The 24,369-nt window shown below is 46.3% G+C and overlaps 2 protein-coding genes across 2 annotated transcripts; one reads left to right on the top strand and one right to left on the bottom strand.

Moving 5' to 3' along the window:
- The first annotated feature begins 2,646 nt into the window (after positions 1-2,646).
- LOC123049937 (histone H2B.1-like) lies at positions 2,647-3,354 on the top strand. Its single transcript, XM_044472789.1, has one exon. It carries the CDS (start codon positions 2,730-2,732, stop codon positions 3,189-3,191), a length of 462 nt encoding a protein of 153 aa, XP_044328724.1. The 5' UTR covers positions 2,647-2,729; the 3' UTR covers positions 3,192-3,354.
- A 2,795-nt stretch (positions 3,355-6,149) lies between these two features.
- LOC123049926 (cell division control protein 48 homolog E-like) lies at positions 6,150-8,843 on the bottom strand. Its single transcript, XM_044472779.1, has one exon. The coding sequence runs from the start codon at positions 8,784-8,786 to the stop codon at positions 6,360-6,362; it is 2,427 nt and encodes an 808-aa protein (XP_044328714.1). The 5' UTR covers positions 8,787-8,843; the 3' UTR covers positions 6,150-6,359.
- Positions 8,844-24,369: the final 15,526 nt, after the last annotated feature.

The following is a 24,369-nucleotide window of genomic DNA, read 5'->3' as shown; positions in this document are numbered from 1 at the left end:
ATATTTAATTTAAATATCAACATGCCCTGAAAGGCCAAAAGGTGGAAGGAAACTTGGGCCAAAAAGGCCCAAGTGGGAAAGTGCCTCCCTTCCACAAGGAAGGGGGCCGAATAGGAGTGGGGGAGGAGTCCACGTCCTCCTCCCCCTTGGCCGGTGCCCCACGGAGGCTTTCCCTCCTTGGTGTCAGTCCTCCCTATCCCTCTAACCTATATATACTTGAGGATTTGGCCCTTTTGTATATACAACTAGGACAGACGAGGAGGTCGAGTATGCAGACGCAAAGCAAGGGCGAAGGAGGATGACACCGCGAGAGCATGAAATGGAGGAGAAACACATGAGAGAGGGCAATCAAATTATTTATTCTTGTTTAATTTGGAGGGATTTGGGGTGAGTTTGGCCTGTCGGATCCGATGTGACAAACGTGTTGGGGCGGCCCAAATCCGTTGCACGCCGGACACCCCAAACACTTATAGGTGGTGCTTTTGTCCAAACCGTCCGCCCAGACATATGCGGTGTAGTAGTGGTATAGTTGGAGACGCTCTTAGGGAAACTCCAACGCGGATCACCTAATCATCCGCAATGCCCGTACCCTTTTAGCTATCAAATGCGACTCACCCAAAATGCGCAGCCTGATCCCGGCGTCAAAATCCCACAAACGAACACCAAAATGGGGGAGGGGGAGGTTTGGGGAGTCAGATGTCGACACGTCGGACTCAAAAACCCTTTAGCCACCCAAAAACCACTTTCCCACGGCGTTCGCTCTAGAGCCATTCGACTTGACCAACTGTACGCCTACTCACATTCACAACCGACTTGACTGATGCGACAACCGAGAAGCTCTCTTTGACTGTCCGCATTCATGTCGTTGCGACAACCGATAAGCCTAGTCCAGCTGCAAACATTCAACCCCACTACTCCGCCTACCCTCGCTATTTAAGACGATCGACCACTTCCCAAAAACCTACCCCTACGAGACCTTCTCCCACCGCCCGAGCCACCGTCCAACCACCCCTTCTCATCCCTTCGCATTATTGTCCGATGTAGCCATGGTTGTATCCCCTCATTAATGGTGGAGGAAACTTTCACCGAGTCACGGTGCCAAAATCGCATCGGAGGTCCGTGTCATGGACGTCCAGAGCGAGGACCGCATTGAGGCGCTCCGAGCTCTCCGAATTTAAGCTAGGAGAAGGAGGAGGGTGACCCCATGGCCATGGCGGAGATCGCGATGGAGGATGTGGCGACGAATGAGGAGGAGCAGGCGCCCACACCAATGAAGGAGCCGCCGCTGTCGGGGGTCTAGCCCACTGTAGGCGCATCACTACAACATGGTGCTGGCGGAGGCAGGAAAGGAGGAGCAGGCGCCCGTGCCGGTGGAGGAGCCGTCAGTGTTGCGTGTTCATACTGTCGGACGCAAAGAAGCGGCTCAACCCGTCGCTCCTGGAGGAGTACCCGTTGCTAGAGGATCATCTCCCGATGAAGCGTGCGCACAAAGATGCCGTCACCATGGTTGCGGCGGACCCGAGCATCATCGACGTGAACCTGACGATGCTCGTGTTCATGCACATCGCGAGCACCATCCACTGCGTGCGTTGGCAACTCTACATCAACTAGGTGGAACATAACTGGCTCTTCAAGGGGCTAGAGGCGGAGGACGACGACACGTCGAAGCAGCGCGATGATGATGTGAAAGAGACATCCTTCATCAGCTCCGCCTCGTTCGCGCCAGCCGCCAATGATGACAAGGCCGGATCATCCCACACGGGGCCCGTAAATATCCCATTTAAAAAATTGAAACAATCAGGACTTTTCGGAGATTGGATGCAGCTATTAATTCATGATCTGGCATGTACAGAATGAAAACTTCATTCTCGATTCTACGAGAATTTTTATGAAAGCGTTTCATTTGCTTCTCTTCAATGGAAGCTTTATTTTCCCAGAATGTATCCTAATTTTTGGCCTAATTCTTCTTCTGATGATCGATTCAACCTCTGATAAAAAAGATAGATCTTGGGTCTATTTCATCTCTTCAACAAGTTTAGTAATAAGCTGTTGACCTCACCTTTGACAGGGAGGAGTAGAGTAGGATTTTTAGTTTTTTTAAGGTTCTTTTGCTATGCAAAAATCAATTTGGAAAATGAATGAAAAATCGATGTCCGCTTTTATTTGGCGATTCTAATTGGATGACCTCCACCTGACCGACTGTTTGCAGACAAGTCCAAACGTGTCCGCAAATACTTAGGCCCTTCGGCGAAAACCAAAAATTACAGCACGTCAAAATTCGCTCCACAGAATCTCGTTCTTTCTTTTTTCGATCACAGGGGAGCTCCCCCGGCTCCATTTTCATATAGAAAACGAAACCAAAAGCTTAATCCTGTTCTTCAAATCAATATATTCAGCTATTCCCTAAAAAAAATCAGCTATTCGCGCCTTCCCCTAAAAAAAAAGCTATTCCCGCCCTGTCTCAGGAAAAAGAAGAAGTTATTCCCGCCCACGTTTTTGCGACCACCGCAGCAAATCAGGATCGTCCGTGGAAACAGCATCGAACGCTTCATACCGTTCCACGTCACGGATCCGAGCCACCAACCCCTCCACCAATCAGCGCCCACACCTCTCCCTGTATAAACCCATCAGCCCCGCTCCTTCTTCCCGCACATCTCGTTCCAAATCTCCCAATCTTTCCCGCACAAACAGACCAGCGCCCCTTCCCTCCCCCCTCCCTCGAAGCAGCGATGGCGCCCAAGGCGGAGAAGAAGCCGGCGGCGAAGAAGCCCGCGGAGGAGGAGCCCGCGACGGAGAAGGCCGAGAAGCCCCCCGCCGCGAAGAAGCCCAAGGCCGAGAAGCGGCTGCCCGCGGGCAAGACCGCCTCCAAGGAGGGCGGCGGCGAGAAGAGGGGCCGGAAGAAGGGCAAGAAGAGCGTCGAGACCTACAAGATCTACATCTTCAAGGTGCTCAAGCAGGTGCACCCCGACATCGGCATCTCCTCCAAGGCCATGTCCATCATGAACTCCTTCATCAACGACATCTTCGAGAAGCTCGCCGGGGAGGCCGCCAAGCTCGCCCGCTACAACAAGAAGCCCACGATCACCTCCCGCGAGATCCAGACCTCCGTCCGCCTCGTCCTCCCCGGAGAGCTCGCCAAGCACGCCGTCTCTGAGGGCACCAAGGCCGTCACCAAGTTCACCTCCTCTTAGATTCAGTCTCTGGCAGCTGTAGTTGGGTGCTGTTTGCCCAGAATTAGTGTTGCTCAATGGAAATCGGTGGAATATCGTTTAGTTTGTAGTTGGGTTGGTGATGTTACCGTGTCATGTGACTGATCGATCTGAAATAGCAATGGTCTGGTGCATCTTTTGGGAAGCCTCTGTTCTGAACTAGTTACTCGTTTGATGCATGTCCCAACTATCTGTCTGATCTCTGTTATGTAATGGTAGTTGATGTTGTGTTTTTGTTACAACATGATTTTGCTTTTGGAGACTTGGGAGGATCATATGCCAATTTGGCTGAAGAAACCGGTTTGGTTCCATTTATTGGACATTCTTTGAGAGCCAGCTGCATTGCAGGGATCAATCAGCAATCAGATTTTCTGAAAAACAACGAATTTGACAGATCGGTACTCTTTGTGACATAAAGATACCAAATGTTTAAGAAAATACTGGTGTTGCAGGCTATGTACACGGGCAACGATGGCTAAACATCTATAGCTTCTGAAACTGTCTTTCATCATCATGCTCTGCAGACACTGCAGCAATTCAAAGATAGTTGAACTGCACGATTGCCTGGTGAGTGCTTCATTTTTGCCCTTTCAAGTTACCTTCCTGATTTCGGTGGTCTGATATTGATTCCCGTAGGTGTATGGAGGCTATCCTGAAACCATCAAGAAAAAAGCCCGGCTCCTGTTTTCCATCGTTAACGCGAGAAATTCTTGCAAACTGCTACATATTTCTGTACGTCAGAGATATTTCGAGGCTGCGCAGGTATGGTTTTCAAGATATAATGCCAATCTTTTACATACTGTACCTACCATGTAATCGGATGCTAATACACTGCATTGACATTCAGGTACTGAGTGTATGACCGACTGATCATTCTCAACCAACCAGCAGCTCAACACAGTCAGTAGAGCAGCAAACGTACTACAGTCTACATGGAGAACAATTTCTACACAGAATGGACTGCCAGAAAGTAGGAAATCAAAGGTTGTATTTCTTTTCCCATAGTTGAAACATATCGATGTTTTTACTTTGTCCAGGTGGATGACAATAGTCATTACTCCCTCCGTAAAGATATATAGGAGCGTTTAGATCACTAAAGTAGTGATCTAAATGCTCTCATATTTGTTTACAGAGGGAGTATATGAGAAAAACGTAAAAATAAGTAAATGATCTTTCCGTGTCTTACAAATGACAGCATAAGATTCCTACACATGAAACAGGAAAATTACATCAAGGAAATTAACAGCAAGTTCACAATAAAGAAGGGGGTCTCTAGTATGCCTCCTATTAATATTTCAACATAAGCCAACTACAAACTAAACGATCAACATGAATAATCCAGTTACTTTTCTGGAGAATCCAAAAATTGAGGTCGGTGTCAACTATAGTAGGGAAAGTACATATATTGCCTCTGCTACTGCACACATACTTGCCAAGAACAAGAGCCCTCCCTAAAAAGTCAAAAGCTTCGGTTACAAAATAAAGAAATATATTTGTAGTTTCCTACAGATTTCAGATATCAAATGAGATAGGTCATAAGTAGTTTTAAACATCCAAACAACAATTCTTCTCATGTGGCCTTTATGCTTCCTACCAATATTTCAGTGTTAGCCAACTTGGCCTGACAATGAATTACTGATCAACATCAACATGAATAATCCAGTTACTTTTCTGAGAATCCAAAAATTGAGATTGATGCACTGTAGATTTTAGAGACTATGATGCCTACTCATCCACAATGAACAAAAGTAAATCCAGCACACTAATATTCTAATTAATCTCATAGGATACTTTTGACGGTCAATGGGAGGGCTGAATCTTACAAACATGTTTGTGAGCTGTTCATGAGCAGTCATTGCTTGCAAAATCCTATCATTGCCAATAGATTCTGGTGATAGGTTGCATCCTGCAGACTAAAATTCATTTGAAAATAGCAACTTGGACATGTGTTCATTGTCAGCCCGGTATGTCATATTTGTCCTTCTCCTTAGTTCCCGATGCTATCAAATTGTATGTACAGAAGGACAAACTGATTCAAGACCTGCGATTCATTGGGCATCTCTAAAATTTCAGAAGAGTATATTATGTGCTACTGTAAAACAGTAAGAAATGCAAATTAATTGTGAGATGTGCTTTTAATAGCACCAGCTTGTTAGCATCTTCGCATCACTGTCCAATGGTCTTTCAGCCTATATGTCTCTAAATCATTAGTTACCAGTAGTATTCTGATAGCTAGTTTTAAGATAATATAGTTATGGAACTCAACTAAAAATGATTTAGACAATACTTGGCACACAGATTGGACTCAGAGACAGCAGGACATCAAAGGTTTATATTGTTTTTTCCATAATTGAGACAGGCGATATTTTTCCCCCTCATCTCGGTGGAACAGTCTTCATTATATCAGAACATGAACGTAAAAGTAAGTACATGGCCTTTCAGTGTCTTACAGATGACAGCATAAGCAAGCAAAACAAGAAATTTACATCAAGTTGGCACAACACACAATTCAACTATATAAATCATCGTCTGCAGTTGCCGCACCAGCGGATGCCAAAGGCAGTGAATAGCTAATCAACATCAACATGGATAACCTTCTACCTTGCAAATTAGTTCAGTTACTTTGTTGGAGAATCCAAAAATTGATATTGGTACATTGTAACTAAAAGGTTCAGCTGATGCTAAACTAATTTGTCAGAATTCCAGAGAGGCTGTGGAATTGATCAGTAGAAGTAACCATTTGCAACCAAAAAAAAACCAAACAAACCAAAGGGCAGATAACATAAGGTTTATTAGCAATGACACTCGAAGTAAGGACTAGTAAATTAAAAAAAAGCATCACATACAATGATGCTAATAACCTTGCTGCAGCCTGTAGAGAACAAGAGAATTGTAGCACAGACAAATGTATATCCTTGTCAGTTATCACACAGACTGGAATCGGGGACTAGGAAATGCTTTTTATCTTTTAGGTGGAGGATACAATCTTCAGTTTATATATCACAGCAAATTTAAAAAGAAAGTTTATATATCACAACTTGGACGTAAATAATTACATGGTATTCCCATTTTTACAGATGCCAGCATAATATAAATAACTACAGCAAGGAAGTTACTAAATTAGGCTAGGTTCATGGCGCAGCAGACAATTTAACTGTACAAATCATCGTCTTCAGCTGCCGCGGCAGCGGATGCAAAAGGATCGGTCGCAGGGGTAGCACCTGCCGCAGGCTGGTCAGGGAATCGGAACTCACTGCCGAAACCACGGGACTGCTGCAGCGTCTGAGCAAAGGCCTGGTATTTGCGAATATCAGCATCACTCACACTCCGGCGAGCATACCTCATGCTCTCCTCGAAGTGAGCAGCCTTGATCTCAGCGACCTCATCCACATCGTCTTCCTCCATGGCTTCAGGGTTTTCCTTCTGCCTCCTCTCCTTTTCCATGTCCTTTTCAATGTTTTCTCTGATGGCATATTTGCATGCACGCTGGCAGATTTCAGTGATATCTGCACCGCTGAACCCCTGTGTGTATTTGGCGAGAGCATTTAGGTCAACATCTTTGGCCACAGGAGACTTCCTGAGGCAGGCTCTGAAGATCTGGAGCCTGGATTCAACATCAGGCAGAGGAATGTAGATAAGCTGATCAAGGCGTCCAGGCCTAAGCAAGGCAGGGTCTATGATGTCTGCCCTGTTGGTAGCACCGATGATGAACACAGTTTTCTTGGCATTCATTCCGTCCATCTCGGTAAGAAGCTGATTCAGCACTCTATCAGCGGCACCTCCGGCATCACCAACACTGTTCCCTCTCTGAGTGGCAATTGAGTCAAGTTCATCAAAGAAGGGGACGCATGGCGCTGACCCCCTAGCCTTGTCGAAAATCTCACGCACATTGGCCTCACTCTCACCAAACCACATGGTAAGCAGTTTTGGTCCTTTGATACTGATAAAGTTAGCCTGGCACTCGTTAGCAATTGCCTTGGCCAACAAGGTCTTACCACAGCCCGGAGGTCCATAGAACAGAACACCTTTGGAGGGAGACATACCAAACTTCTCAAATTTCTCCGGATGCTCCACGGGATACTGGACGGTCTCCTGCAGCTCCCTTTTGACGCTCTCCAGGCCACCAATATCCTCCCAAGAGACATTTGGGACTTCAACAACAGTTTCACGAAGAGCAGATGGGTTGCTTGTCCCTAGTGCAATCTTGAAATGGTCGTTCGTGACAACCATGGAATTCAGTATCTCTGCATCAATGGTGTCATCCTCGAGGTCTATGACATCCATCTTCTCACGAATGCACTGGAGAGCAGCCTCAGTACAAAGGGCACCGAGATCGGCGCCCACATACCCATGAGTATCCCTCGAAACATGCTCCAGCTCAACATCTTCAGCAAGCTTCATGTTTTTAGTGTGAATCCGGAGAACCTCAAGCCGTCCAACTTCATCAGGGACCCCAATGCCGATCTCGCGGTCAAACCTACCAAATCTTCTGAGAGTAGGGTCGATGCTGTTCGGGCGGTTCGTAGCACCCATAACAATAACATGTGCACGGGATTTAAGCCCATCCATAAGAGTGAGCAGCTGCGAAACAATACGCCTTTCGACTTCTCCGTTGGTCTTTTCTCTCTTTGGGGCTATGGAATCAATCTCATCGATGAAGATGATGGCCGGCGCGTTCTTCTCGGCCTCCTCAAACGCCTTTCTGAGGTTGCTCTCACTTTCTCCGGCTAGCTTCGACATAATCTCTGGGCCATTAATCAGGAAAAAGAAGGCACCTGTTTCATTAGCCACAGCTCTAGCAATGAGGGTCTTGCCAGTCCCAGGTGGCCCATACAGCAAGATGCCCTTTGGAGGCTTCACACCAATGGACTTGAACAGCTGGGGATGGCGCAGTGGGAGCTCAACCAGCTCTCTGATCTGGGCCATCTGCTTCCTCACTCCACCGACATCGTCGTAGCCAACGTCGTCCAGCTTCTCCTCATCCTCCCTCGTGACAGGCTCACCATCGCAGAATATCTCTGTATCAGGTGCAACGATGCAATACTCTGCAGGGTCAGTCTCTATGACTTTGAACTCCACGCTTGTCATCCCGCCTCTCACATGGAAAAGGTCCCCTTTTCTGACGGGTCGATAGGCCTCGAGGAAGTATGGTCTCAAGAAGGCATGGAACAGGCTAACGGAGATCCCTTCGATCGTGTCGTCGACGGGAAGTATGTGCACGTGATTCCCGTATCTGACGTCTGGGCACGGATGAACAGAGACGACGTCGCCGAGCCGGACCCTCAAGTTCTTCCTGACGACCTTGTTCATCCGGATCTTGGTCTTGTCGCATGTGTCGTCTGGGAGCGCAATGCAGACCGTGTCTCTCCGCTTCTTGCCCTTGAGCAGGACGGTGTCGCCGCAGAAGAGCTGCAGCCTGTCCATGGTGTCCGGGTGCAGAGCGACGGCGGAGTTCTCGTCGCCGGTGGCCTCGTCGACCACCAGTCGATTCGGCGACTTCTTTCTCTCGAGAATCGCCATGGAGTAGTCCTTCTTCCCGCTCGCATCGGAGGAAGAGGGCTCGCCGTGGATCGCCATGGGACGCGGATTCGAGATGCTCGATTCGATTCAATTCGGCGCGCTAAGTTTCGTGGCGTCGTGGTGCGATGTGAGGAGGAAGTCGAGGGGATCAGCCTACCTTTATAGCTGTTGGAAATATGAGCAAATTACTACGAGATTTAATCCGAATAAACAGAAGATAAATCATGACCACAGCAACAGAGATTAAACTAATCATGCGAACTAGCATAGCAGATGAACATATCACATCTAGGTCACATACTAGAAGCATGAATTCTACCACGATCTTGAACAGGAAGGATAGAATCACATACGGTGCAGCGGGTGCATCACCGCCGGCATTGACGTTGTCACCCATGTCGTTGAGGACGAGGTTGCCGAGGTCGGAGAAGAAGTCGTCGTTCGCGAAGTCGTCGCTGCCAGCAGTCGCGCGAGTGCGCTCCCCAAAAACCTGATCGCCCCTCTCCCGTACAGGATCACGAGAGGCGGGGTTCCGGAGGCCTGCTGTCCCTTCTTGCGGTGCACACCGGAAGGAGGGATGGAGAAGACTTGCTTGGCGGCGCAATGATCTGGAACGGTGGTAGAAACCATACGAAGCGGCGGCCGCTAGGGTAGACGTCTGCCTGACTATATAGTGCGGGCCGGGTAGGTCGTGGGAGTAAACCCCACGTCGAGTCGTCACGATCCAAAAGAATCGGAAACGGCTCAGTAATTAACGCGTCCGTTAATTATTAATTAATGACTCATTAATTTTCCCATGCAGCAAAAATATAGACAACATGCATAGCTCTGTCCTCGGCTCGGCTCAATCCCGCAACCCGCGGCGCGTCGTGACGAGGCGTGACGGGCGAGGCGAGCGAGGAGGAGGAGCGCGCGTGTAGGTCTCCTCTTCTCATGCTCATACAAGTGGTAGAAGAGCTCACCTTATAAAAAGGTGCAACTCTCTCTCAACTTCCGGGGTGAGACTAAACTTTAGCCTCACTCACTCCACTCACATGTGTGCATGAATGGGCCAAGAGAATTTCAGAATTTTAGTTGGGCTTTGGGCCAAAGGCCTACTAGAAAAATTCCAACAATCCCCCACAAAGTCTCATTGGCACATCTCATCATTTAGTTCCAAAACATTGTTTTATATATCGGTGCTTAGTGGAGACTGTGAAGTTGAACTTCCACTTAGAAATTTATGCTACACTAGATCACAACTTGAATAGTGGACTATGCCTTGAACTACAAGTTTTCTGTGAAACTAGTTTCACACAAATTCTTGACCGATACTGGGCTGCCGCAAGGCTTCCCCGCGGGTGGAGCGTATACGTCATACTCCAGGGCCTTTCATGAATTTATTACAGAACACCCAATTCTCACAGACTGCGACGTTAATAGTCAAATTCATATAGGTGTGTTCCTCAGAATATGTTCTGCAGGACAACATCTCTGCTTACCCGAATAAGCCACTTGGAACACATTAAGATAAGTATCAACCTGCCATGCAGATCAGGAGAGTATTGCATCTTCACGGAGTGGGATAATTAATATAGGGATACTCTCCTCCCAGCTGACCAACAGCTTGTCTCCCACTTCTACTTCACGGAATCTCCGATCACATAGAGTGGTTTACCACTATGGACAACTCATGCGGTGGGCCTCAAACCCATCTCCATCGATGCATTATCTATCACATTACGTGATAGACCCTTTGTGAAGGGATTTGCCAAGTTTTTCGACGTTTGGATATAATCCAACGTAATAACTCCGGAGTTCCTCAATTTTCTGATAGATTTTAGTCTCCTCTTCACATGCCTTGAGGACTTCATATTGTCCTTAGAACTGTTTATCTTGACGATCGCAGTTTGATTATCACAGTTCATCAGGATAGGGGGTATTGGTTTTTCAACCATAGGTAAGTCCATCAAGAGTTCACGAAGCCACTCTGCTTCAACAGTGGCAGTGTCTAGTGCTGTGAGTTCTGCTTCCATAGTTGACCTCGTTAAGATGGTCTGCTTGCAAGACTTCCAGGAAACAGTGCCACCACCAAGTGAAAAAACATAACCACTTGTGGCCTTAATCTCATCAGCATCGGATATCCAGTTTGAGTCACTATAACCCTCCAGTACCCTTGGATACCCGGTGTAGTGAATCCCATAGCTCGCGGTGCCTTTCAAATAGCGCATAACTCTCTCAAGCGCATGCCAATGATCATCTCCCGGTTTTGACACAAACCGACTCAGCTTGCTCACAACAAAAGAGATGTCAGGCCTCGTGGCACTCGCCAAATACATAAGCGAGCCAATAATCTAAGAATACCTCAGTTGATCTCTAGCAATCCGTCGATTCTTTCGAAGCAACACACTAGCATCATATGGAGTTGGAGAAGGCGTGTAGTCGCTATACCCAAAACGACTCAAGACCTTTTCCACATAATGAGACTGAAGCAGTGTGATCCCACCATTCTCATCTCTCAACAGCTTGATGTTTAAGATAACATCAACTACTCCTAGATCCTTCATCTCAAAATAGCGAGATAAGAAATCCTTAACCTCCTTGATTAAATCAAGTTTGGTTCCAAAGATCAATATGTCGTCGACATACAGACAAAGAATAACTCCTTCGCCTCCACCATAGCGATAGTACACGCACTTGTCACCATCGTTTACTACAAAGCCGGCAGCAGTTAATGTTCTTTCGAACTTCTCATGCCACTCCTTAGGAGCTTGTTTAAGGCCATATAAAGACTTTAATAACTTGCACACCTTTCCTTCTTGACCAGGTACTACAAAACCATCTGGCTGATCCATGTAAATTTCCTCCTTCAACTCTCCATTGAGGAAAGCCGTCTTAACGTCCATTTGATGAACGAGAAGACCATGTGAGGCAGCTAGTGATAGTAGCACCCGAATTGTGGTCAGTCTAGCCACGGGTGAGTAAGTATCAAAGAAGTCTTCACCTTCTTTCTGGGTATAACCCTTGGCCACAAGCCGTGCCTTGTACTTTTCAATCGTACCATCAGGTCTAAGCTTCTTCTTGAACACCCACTTACATCCTACAGGTTTGCACCCATAAGGACGGTCAATGATCTCCCAGGTACCGTTAGCTAAGATGGAATCCATCTCGCTACGTACAACTTCCTTCCAGTAGTCAGCATCAGGAGATGCATAGGCTTCTGAAATAGTCCTGGGTGTGTCATCCACGAGGTACACAATGAAATCATCACCAAAATACTTTGCAGTCCTCTGTCTCTTACTCCTCATAGGAGTTCCATTGTTACCCTCAGCAGGATTCTCAACGTGTTCCATCGCAATGGTGGGTTCAGGAATTACAGTGAATTCCTCACTAGATGGAGTAGGTATCTCCTGATTTGATGAACTCGACATATCCTTCATAGGAAATATGTCCTCAAAGAAAGTTGCATCATTTGATTCCATAATCGTACCAACATGAAAAGCATAGCCCAGAAGAACACAATCCACGGTTTTTGGTCCAAGCTTGCGCTTCTTGGGAATTGGTATATTGACTTTCGCCAAACAACCCCAAGTACGTAGGTAAGAGAGTTTCAACCTTTTCCTTTCCCATTCCTCAAATGGAGTCATGGTCTTATGCTTTGTGGGAACTCGGTTTAGGACATGACACGCAGTCATTAGCGCCTCCCCCCACCATTCCTTGGATAGACCCGAAGTGTCTAACATGGTGTTAACCATATCAGTTAGAGTTTGGTTCTTTCTTTCGGCTACCCCATTTGACTGGGGTGAGTAGGGAGGCGTCCTCTCATGGATTATACCATGTTCCGCACAAAACAGATCAAATTCATTGGAAAAATACTCTCCACCACGATCGGACCTAAGCCGTTTAATTTTTCAATCAAGTTGGTTCTCTGCCTCAGCTTTATAGTTTTTAAAGAAAGTCAAAGCCTCATCTTTTGATTTCAGAAGATACACATAACAATATCTAGTGGAGTCATCAATCAACGTCATGAAGTATCTCTTTCCACCTTTTGTCAACACGCCATTCATCTCACAAAGATCAGAATGTATAAGCTCAAGTGGCGCCAAGTCTCTTGCCTCTGCAGTCTTATGGGACTTGCGAGGTTGCTTAACTTGCACACATACTTGGCACTTGGAGCCTTTGACAGTAGAGATTTTCGGAATTAAATTCATATTGGATAACCGCGTCATGCAACCAAAGTTAATATGACAGAGTCGTGAATGCCAAATATCAGACTCATTATTGTGGCAAACATTATTAATAACTTTAGTGCAAATATCTGACAAAGATAGGCGGAACAAGCCTCCGCACTCATAGCCTTTTCCAACAAATTGTCCACACTTAGAGATTACAACTTTATTGGATTCGAAAACCAACTCAAAACCATCTCGACATAAACGGGAACCGCTAACGAGATTTTTATTGATGGACGACACATGATGAAAGTTCTTCAGACGCACAGTCTTCCCCGAAGTAAACTTCAGATTGACCGTACCAACACCTCGAACGATGGCATGTGACCCGTTCCCCATCAGCACGGGTGAAGTCCCTATTGCCTGGTAAGAAGAAAACATGGAGGCGTCAGCACAAACATGTATATTGGCACCGGTGTCAATTAACCAATCAGGGGATTGAAATACTGAAAGGATGGTAGGAAAAATACCGTACCCTGATTCCTTCATATCAGTATCACTGATGACAACATTAGCAGACTTGCCGCTCTTCTCATGTTCACGCTCCTCAAAGCGGTTAGGACACTTCGGAGCCCAGTGATTAGGATCACCGCAGACATGGCAAAGTCCCTTCCCCTTCTTATGAGAATTCTTCTTGAAGTTGGTAGAATGTGATGGCTTGTTCTTTGTATCAAACTTGCCTTTGCCCTGAGTTTTGTTCTTATTGTTTTTGAACTTCCTGGGCTGGGAGTTCTTCTTCTGTACCATGTGGGCACTAGAACCTCCCTCAGCAACTCGAGCACGTGTGTCCTTTGCTCTCGCCTTCTCTTCAACATCAAGAGTACCAATGAGATCTGCAACGGAAAACTCCTGTCTCTTGTGTTTCAGGGAAGTAGCAAAATTGTTCCACGAAGGTGGAAGCTTGGCAATGATGCCTCCGGCAACAAATTTGTTCGGCAACACACACTTGAAGTACTCAAGTTCTTTTGCGAGCAACTGTATCTCATGAGCCTGCTGTACAACAGGGCGCTCATCAGTCATCTTGTAGTCATAGAATTGCTCCATGACGTACAACTCGCTGCCGGCGTCCGAGGCACCAAACTTGGCCTCGAGCGCAGCCCACATGTCCTTGCTGTTGTCAAACGACATATACGAATCCACAATGGAGTCATCAAGAACACTCAGAAGAGCGCCTTTAAAGAGGGTATCGATCTTCTCAAAAGCTTCCAGCTGTGCTGGATTAAGATCGCCCTCAGGCTTGCCCTTGGTGGCATCATAGCAGCCCATGGTCTGAAACCAGTAGACTGCTCTCGTGCGCCACCTCTTATATTGCGCCCCCTTAAAGGCAGGCGGCTTCAGATGCGCAGCAAAACCACCGGGAGTAAATTGCCTATAATCAGGTTTTTGGATTGTTGGAAATATGAGCAAATTACTACGAGATTTAATCCGAATAAACAGAAGATAAATCATGACCACAACAACAGAGATTAAACTAATCATGCGAACTAGCATAGCAGATGAACATATCACTGTTGGGGAACGTAGCAGAAATTCAAAATTTTCCTACGTGTCACCAAGATCTATCTATGGAGAAACCAGCAACGAGGGGAAGGAGAGTGCATCTACATACCCTTGTAGATCGCTAAGCGGAAGCGTTCAAGAGAACGGGGTTGAAGGAGTCGTACTCGTCGTGATCCAAATCACCGGAGATCCTAGTGCCGAACGGACGGCACCTCCGCGTTCAACACACGTACAGCCCGACGACGTCTCCCATGCCTTGATCCAGCAAGGAGAGAGGGAGAGGTTGAGGAAGACTCCATCCAGCAGCAGCACAATGGCGTGGTGGTGGTGGAGGAGCGTGGTACTCCAGCAGGGCTTCGCCAAGCACTACAAGAGACGAGGAGGGAGAGGGGTAGGGCTGCGCCAAGAAGGAGAGGAACTCGTGTGTCTTGCAGCCTCCAATACCTCAAGTATATATAGGGGAAGGGGAGGGGCTGCGCCCCCACCTAGGGTTCCCTCCCTAGGGGTGGCGGCCACAAGGGGGAGAGGGGGAGGCGCACCTGGGGTGGGCCTTAGGGCCCATCTGCCCTAGGGTTTGCCTCCCTTCCCTCTTGGAGGCGCCTTGGGCCTTGGTGGGGGGGCGCACCAAACCACCTGGGGCTGGTCCCCTCCCACACTTGGCCCATGCAGCCCTCCGGGGCTGGTGGCCCCACTTGGTGGACCCTCGGACCCCTCCGGTGGTCCCGGTACACTACCGGTAAAACCCGAAACTTTTTCGGTGACCAAAACAGGACTTCCCATATATAAATCTTTACCTCCAGACCATTCCGGAACTCCTCGTGACGTCCGGGATCTCATCCGGGACGCCGAACAACATTCGGTAACCACATACAAACTTCCATTATAACCCTAGCGTCATCGAACCTTAAGTGTGTAGACCCTACGGGTTCGGGAACCATGCAGACATGACCGAGACGTTCTCCGGTCAATAACCAACAGCGGGATCTGGATACCCATGTTGGTTCCCACATGTTCCACGATGATCTCATCGGATGAACCACGATGTCGAGGATTCGATCAATCCCGTATACAATTCCCTTTGTCTAGCGGTATTGTACTTGCCCGAGATTCGATCATCGGTATCCTTATACCTTGTTCAATCTCGTTACCAGCAAGTCTCTTTACTCGTTCCGTAACACATCATCCCGTGATCAACTCCTTGATCACATTGTGCACATTATGATGATGTCCTACTGAGTGGGCCCAGAGATACCTCTCCATCACACGGAGTGACAAATCCCAGTCTCGATTCGTGCCAACCCAACAGACACTTTCGGAGATACCTGTAGTGTACCTTTATAGCCACCCAGTTACGTTGTGACGTTTGGCACACCCAAAGTATTCCTACCGTATCCGGGAGTTACACAATCTCATGGTCTAAGGAAATGATACTTGACATTAGAAAAGCTTTAGCATACGAACTACACGATCTTTGTGCTAGGCTTAGGATTGGGTCTTGTCCATCACATCATTCTCCCAATGATGTGATCCCGTTATCAATGACATCCAATGTCCATGGTCAGGAAACCGTAACCATCTATTGATCAACGAGCTAGTCAACTAGAGGCTTACTAGGGACATGGTGTTGTCTATGTATCCACACATGTATCTGAGTTTCCTATCAATACAATTCTAGCATGGATAATAAACGATTATCATGAACTAGTAAATATAATAATAACTAATTTATTATTGCCTCTAGGGCATATTTCCAACAGTCTCCCACTTGCACTAGAGTCAATAATCTAGTTCACATCGCCATGTGATTAACACTCACAGGTCACATCGCCATGTGACCAACATCCAAAGAGTTTACTAGTGTCACTAAACTAGTTCACATCATCATGTGATTAAGACTCAATGAGTTCTGGGGTTTGATCATGTTTTGCTTGTGAGAGAGGTTTTAGTCAACGGGTCTGCAACAATCAGATCCGTATGGACTTTGCAAATCTCTAGGTCATATTATAAATGCTGCTTCCACGCTCCACTTGGAGCTATTCCAAATGGTTGCTCCACTATACGTATTCGGTTTGCTACTCAGAGTCATTTGGATAGGTGTTAAAGCTTGCATCGATGTAACCCTTTACGCCGAACTCTTTATCACCTCCATAATTGAGAAACATGTCCTTATTACTCCAAGGATAATTTTGACCGCTATCTAGTGATCCACTCCTGGATCACCTTTGTACCCTCTTGCCAGACATGTGGCAAGGCACACACCAGGTGCGGTACTCAGCATGGCATACTGTATAGAGCCTATGACAAAAGCATAGGGGACGACATTCGTCCTTTCTCTTTCTTCTGCCATGGTCGAGCTTTAAGTCTTAACTTCATACCTTACAACTCAGGCAAGAACTCCTTCCTAGACTGATCCATCTTGAACACCTTCAAGATCATGTCAAGGTATGTGCTCATTTGAAAGTACCATTTAGCATTTTTGATCTATCCTCATAGATCTTGATGCTCAATGTTCAAGTAGCCTAATCCAGGTTTTCTATTGAAAAACACTTTTCAAATAACCCTATATGCTTTCCAGAAATTCTACATCATTTCTGATCCACAATATGTCAACAACATATACTCATCAGAAATTCTATAGTGCTCCCACTCACTTCTTTGGAAATACAAGTTTCTCATAAACTTTGTATAAACCCAAAATCTTTGATCATCTCATCAAAGCGTACATTCCAACTCCGAGATGCTTACTCCAGTCCTTAGAAGGATTGCTGGAGCTTTGCATACTTATTAGCATCTTTCAGGATTGACAAAACCTTCCGGTTGTATCACATACAACCTTTCCTCAAGAAAATCGTTGAGAAAACAATGTTTTTGACATCCTATCTGCAAGATTTCATAAACAATGCAGTAATCGCTAATATAATTCCAACAGACTCTTAGCATCGCTACGAGTGAGAAAGTCTCATCGTAGTCAACTCCTTGAACTTGTCGGAAAACATCTTAACGACAAGTCGAGCTTTCTTGATGGTGATACTTACCATCATTGTCCGTCTTACTTTTAAAATCCATCTGTACTTAACAGCCTTACGGCCATCGAGCCGTTCTGCCAAAGTCTACACTTTGTTTTCATACATGGATCCTCTCTTAGATTTTATGGCCTCGAGCCATTTATTGGAATCCGGGCCCACCATCGCTTCTCCATAGCTCGTAGGTTCATTGTTGTCTAGCAACATGACTTCCAAGACAGGATTACGTACCACTCTGAAGTAGTACGCATCCTTGTCATCCCACGAGGTTTGGTAGTGACTTGATCTGAAGTTTCATGATCACTATCATAAGCTTCCACTTTAATTGGTGTAGGTGCCAGGAACAACTTCCTGTGCCCTGCCACACACTAGTTGAAGAGATGGTTCAACAACCTCATCAAGTCTCCACCATCCTCCCACTCAATTCTTTCGAGAGAAACTTTTCCTCGAGAAAGGACCCGATTCTAGAAACAACCCCTTATTGCTTTTGGATCTGAGACAGGAGGTATACCCAACTGTTTTGGGTGTCCTATGAAGATGCATTTATCCGCTTTGGGTTCGAGCTTATCAACCTGAAACTTTTTCACATAAGCGTCGCAACCCCAAACTTTTAAGAAATGACAGCTTAGGTTTCTCTAAACCATAGTTCATACGGTGTCATCTCATCGGAATTACGTGGTGCCCTATTTAAAGTGAATGTGGTTATCTCTAATGCCTAACCCATAAACTATCGTGGTAATTCGATAAGAGACATCATGGTATGCATCATATCCAATAGGGTGCAGTTATGATGTTCGGACACACCATCACACTATGGTGTTCCAGGCTGTATTTAGTTGTGAAACAATTTCCATAATGTCTTAATTCTGTGCCAAACTCGCAATTCAGATATTCATCTCTATGATCATATCATAGATATTTTATCCTCTTGTCACGACGATCTTTCAACTTCACCCTGAAATTACTTGAACCTTTCAATAATTCAGACTCGTGATTCATCAAGTAAATGTACTCAACATCTACTCAAATCATCTGTGAAGTAAGAACATAACAATATTCACTACACGCCTCAGCACTCATTGGACTGCACACATCAAAATGTATTACTTCCAACAAGTTGCTTTCTAGTTCCATTTTACTGAAAACGAGGCTTTCAGTCATCTTGCCCATGTGGTATGATTTGCATGTCTCAAGTGATTCAAAATCAAGTGAGTCCAAACGGTCCATTTGCATGGAGTTTCTTCATGCATATACACCAATAGACATGGTTCGCATGTCTCAAACCTTTTAAAACGAGTGAGTCCAAAGATCCATCAACATGGAGCTTCTTCATGCGTTTTATACCGATATGACTTACGTGGCAGTGCCACAAGTAGGTGGTACTATCATTACTATCTTATATCTTTTGGCATGAACATGTGTATCACTATGATCGAGATTCAATAAACCATTCATTTTAGGTGCAAGACCATTGAAGGTATTATTCAAATAAACAGAGTAACCATTATTCTCCTTAAATGAATAACCGTATTGCGATAGACATAATCCAATTATGTCTATGCTCAACGCAAACACCAATCTTGATGGTAGAGGGAGCGTACAATATTTGATCAACCTTGGAAATACTTCCAACACATATCGTCATCTCACCTTTAGCTAGTCTCCGTTTATTCCGTAGCTTTTATTTCGAGTTACTAACACTTAGCAACCGAACCGGTATTTAATACCCTGGTGCTACTAGGAGTACTAGTAAAGTACACATTAACATAATGTATATCCAATATACTTCTATCGACAACCTTCTCATCTACCAAGTATCTAGGGTAATCCTGCTCCAGTGGCTGTTTCCCTTATTACAGAAGCACTCAGTCTCGGGTTTGGGTTCAACCTTGGGTTTCTCCACTAGAGCAGCAGCTGATTTGCCGTTTCATGAAGTATCCCTTCTTGCCCTTGCCCTTCTTGAAACTAGTGGTTTCACTAACCATCAACAATTGATGCTCCTTCTTGATTTCTACTTTCGCCGTGTCAAACATCGCGAATATTTCAAGGATCATCATATCTATCCCTGATATGTTATAGTTCATCATGAAGCTCTAACAGCTTGGTGGCAATGACTTTGGAGAAACATCACTATCTCTGGAAGATCAACTCCCACTCGATTCGAGTGATTGTGGCACTCAGACAATCTGAGCACAAGCTCAACGATTGAGCTTTTCTCCCTTAGTTTGCAGGCTAAGCAAATTGTCGGAGGTCTCATACTTCCTGACGTGGGCACGAGCCCGAAATCCCAATTTCAGCCCTCGAAACATCTCATATGTTCCGCGGCGTTTCGAAAAACGTCTTTGGTGCCTCAACTCTAAACCGTTTAACCGAACTATCACATAGTTATCTAAATGTGCATGTCCGATGTTCGTAACATCCACAAACGACGTTTGGGGTTCAGCACATTGAGCGGTGCATTAAGGACATAAGCTTTCTACTGTCCGCATAATTGCTACTGTCAACTTTCAACTATATTTTCTCTAGGAACATATCTAAACAGTGAAACTAAAGCGCGAGCTTACGACATAATTTGCAAAAATCTTTTTGACTATGTTCAGGATAATTAAGTTCCTCTTATGAACTCCCACTCATATAGACATCCCTCTAGTCATCTAAGTGATTACATGATCCGAGTCAACTAGGCCGTGTCCAATCATCACGTGAGACGGACTAGTCAACATCGGTGAACATCTTCATGTTGATCGTATCTTCTATACGGCTCATGTTCGACCTTTCGGTCTTCTGTGTTCCGAGGCCATGTCTGTACATGCTAGGCTCGTCAAGTCAACCTAAGTGTTTGCATGTGTAAATCTGTCTTACACCTGTTGTATGTGAACGTTGGAATCTATCACACCCGATCATCACGTGGTGCTTCGAAACAACGAACTGTCGCAATGGTGCACAGTTAGGGGGAACACTTTCTTGAAATTATTATGAGGGATCATCTTATTTACTACCGTCGTTCTAATTAAACAATATGCAAAAACATGATAAACATCACATGCAATCAAATAATAGTGACATGATATGGCCAATATCATATAGCTCCTTTGATCTCCATCTTGGGGCTCCATGATCATCTTGTCACCGGCATGACACTATGATATCCATCATCATGATCTCCATCATCGTGTCTCCATGAAGTTGCTCGCCAACTATTGCTTCTACTACTATGGCTACTGGTTAGCAATAAAGTAAAGTAATTACATGGCGTTGTTCAATGACACGTAGGTCATACAATAAATAAAGACAACTCCTATGGCTCCTGCCGGTTGTCATACTCATCGACATGCAAGTCGTGATTCCTATTACAAGAACATGATCAATCTCATACATCACATATATCATTCATCACATCCTTTTGGCCATATCACATCACATGGCATACCCTGCAAAAACAAGTTAGACGTCCTCTAATTGTTGTTTGCTTGTTTTACGTGGCTGCTATGGGTTTCTAGCAAGAACGTTTCTTACCTACGCAAAACCACAACGTGATATGCCAATTACTATTTACCCTTCATAAGTACCCTTTTCATTGAATCTGTTCCGACTAAAGTGGGAGAGACAGACACCCGCTAGCCACCTTATGCAACTAGTGCATGTCAGTCGGTGGAACCAGTCTCACGTAAGAGTACGTGTAAGGTCGGTCCGGGCAGCTTCATCCCACAATACCGTCGAAACAAGATTGGACTAGTAACGGTAAGCATATTGAACAAAATCAACGCCCACAACTACTTTGTGTTCTACTCGTGCATAGAATCTACGCAATAGACCTAGCTCATGATGCCACTGTTGGGGAACGTAGCAGAAATTCAAAATTTTCCTACGTGTCACCAAGATCTATCTATGGAGAAACCAGCAACGAGGGGAAGGAGAGTGCATCTACATACCCTTGTAGATCGCTAAGCGGAAGCGTTCAAGAGAACGGGGTTGAAGGAGTCGTACTCGTCGTGATCCAAATCACCGGAGATCCTAGTGCCGAACGGACGGCACCTCCGCGTTCAACACACGTACAGCCCGACGACGTCTCCCATGCCTTGATCCAGCAAGGAGAGAGGGAGAGGTTGAGGAAGACTCCATCCAGCAGCAGCACAATGGCGTGGTGGTGGTGGAGGAGCGTGGTACTCCAGCAGGGCTTCGCCAAGCACTACGAGAGACGAGGAGGGAGAGGGGTAGGGCTGCGCCAAGAAGGAGAGGAACTCGTGTGTCTTGCAGCCTCCAATACCTCAAGTATATATAGGGGAAGGGGAGGGGCTGCGCCCCCACCTAGGGTTCCCTCCCTAGGGGTGGCGGCCACAAGGGGGAGAGGGGGAGGCGCACCTTGGGTGGGCCTTAGGGCCCATCTGCCCTAGGGTTTGCCTCCCTTCCCTCTTGGAGGCGCCTTGGGCCTTGGTGGGGGGCGCACCAAACCACCTGGGGCTGGTCCCCTCCCACACTTGGCCCATGCAGCCCTCCGGGGCTGGTGGCCCCACTTGGTGGACCCTCGGACCCCTCCGGTGGTCCCGGTACACTACCGGTAAAACCCGAAACTTTTCCGGTGACCAAAACAGGACTTCCCATATATAAATCTTTACCTCCGGACCATTCCGGAACTCCTCGTGATGTCCGGGATCTCATCCGGGACTCCGAACAACATTCGGTAACCACATACAAACTTCCTTTATAACCCTAGCGTCATCGAACCTTAAGTGTGTAGACCCTACGGGTTCGGGAACCATGCAGACATGAACGAGACGTTCTCCGGTCAATAACCAACAGCGGGATCTGGATACCCATGTTGGTTCCTACATGTTCCACGATGATCTCATCGGATGAACCATGATGTCGAGGATTCGATCAATCCCGTATACAATTCCCTTTGTCTAGCGGTATTGTACTTGCCCGAGATTCGATCGTCGGTATCCTTATACCTTGTTCAATCTCGTTACCGGCAAGTCTCTTTACTCGTTCCGTAACACATCATCCCGTGATCAACTCCTTGATCACATTGTGCACATTATGATGATGTCCTACCGAGTGGGCCCAGAGATACCTCTCCGTCACACGGAGTGACAAATCCCAATCTCGATTCGTGCCAACCCAACAGACACTTTCGGAGATACCTGTAGTGTACCTTTATAGCCATCCAGTTACGTTGTGACGTTTGGCACACCCAAAGTATTCCTACGGTATCCGGGAGTTGCACAATCTCATGGTCTAAGGAAATGATACTTGACATTAGAAAAGCTTTAGCATACGAACTACACGATCTTTGTGCTAGGCTTAGGATTGGGTCTTGTCCATCACATCATTCTCCCAATGATGTGATCCCGTTATCAACGACATCCAATGTCCATGGTCAGGAAACCGTAACCATCTATTGATCAACGAGCTAGTCAACTAGAGGCTTACTAGGGACATGATGTTGTCTATGTATCCACACATGTATCTGAGTTTCCTATCAATACAATTCTAGCATGGATAATAAACGATTATCATGAACTAGGAAATATAATAATAACTAATTTATTATTGCCTCTAGGGCATATTTCCAACAATCACGTCTAGGGCACATACTAGAAGCATGAATTCTACCACGATCTCGAACAGGAAGGATAGAATCACATACGGTGCAGCAGGTGCAGCACCGCCGGCGTTGACGTTGTCGCCCATGTCGTCGAGGACGAGGTTGCCGAGGTCGGGGAAGAAGTCGTCGTTCGCGAAGTCGTCGCTGCCAGCAGTCGCGCGAGTGCGCTCCCCAAAAACCTGATCGCCCCTCTCCTGTACAGGATCATGAGAGGCGGGGTTTCGGAGGCCTGCTGTCCCTTCTCGCGGTGCACGCCGGAAGGAGGGATGGAGAAGACTTGCTTGGCGGCGCAATGATCTGGAACGGTGGTGAGAAACCATACGAAGCGGCGACCGCTAGGGTAGACGTCTGCCTGACTATATAGTGCGGGCCGGGTAGGTCGTGGGAGTAAACCCCACGTCCGAGTCGTCACGATCCAAAAGAATCGGAAATGGTTCAGTAATTAACGCGTCCGTTAATTATTAATTAATGACTCATTAATTTTCCCATGCAGCAAAAATATAGACAACGTGCATAGCTCTGTCCTCGGCTCGGCTCAATCCCGCAACCCGCGACGCGTCGTGACGAGGCGTGGCGTGGCGAGGCAAACGAGGAGGAGGAGCGCGCGTGTAGGTCTCCTCTTCTCATGCTCATACAAGTGGTAGAAGAGCTCACCTTATAAAGAGGTGCAACTCTCTCTCAACTTCCGGGGTGGGACTAAACTTTAGCCTCACTCACTCCACTCACATGTGTGCATGAATGGGCCAAGAGAATTTCAGAATTTTAGTTGGGCTTTGGGCCAAAGGCCTACTAGCAAAATTCCAACAATAGCTTCGTCCTCCATGGAGTAGGGGATTGGTTCCGACTTCTTTCTCGAATCGAAGTTGCTGTACAAGTCCGAGCTGAAAAGGAAGAGGACTCGGGCTCTAGGAGGACTCGGCCTTCTTCAGCCATGGGAAGAGGTGAAGGAGAGTCCACTGTCCACTTCAGGTAGGAAACGGTGGAGGTGGACTCGGCAGGAGATAGAGAAGCGGTGGCCTCTGATGGATAGCGTTGGCATTTTGGAGATTATTTTGAGCTTAGGAGCTCTCTCAAGCCATTAGAATTCACAGCAGTCAGATCTTCAGTTTTAGGGCAAGTCTAATAGAGCTCTCAAATCCTCAAACCCTTAAAAATAACTGCTTTTTTACAGTTTTCGTCGAAAAAAGCCGTAGACTAAAACCCCTAAACCCTTATAAACCTGTAAAAAGAATTAGAGGTCCAACCCTTAAACATTTTCACAACCTGTACAAGTGAGGGTTGGGAGGAAAAACTCCCCT

Source organism: Triticum aestivum, chromosome 1A, assembly GCF_018294505.1.
Source record: "Triticum aestivum cultivar Chinese Spring chromosome 1A, IWGSC CS RefSeq v2.1, whole genome shotgun sequence".
NCBI classification, from domain to species: Eukaryota; Viridiplantae; Streptophyta; class Magnoliopsida; order Poales; family Poaceae; genus Triticum; species Triticum aestivum.
The sequence above is the reverse complement of the archived record's forward strand: the minus strand, read 5'-3'. Positions and strand labels throughout refer to the sequence as shown.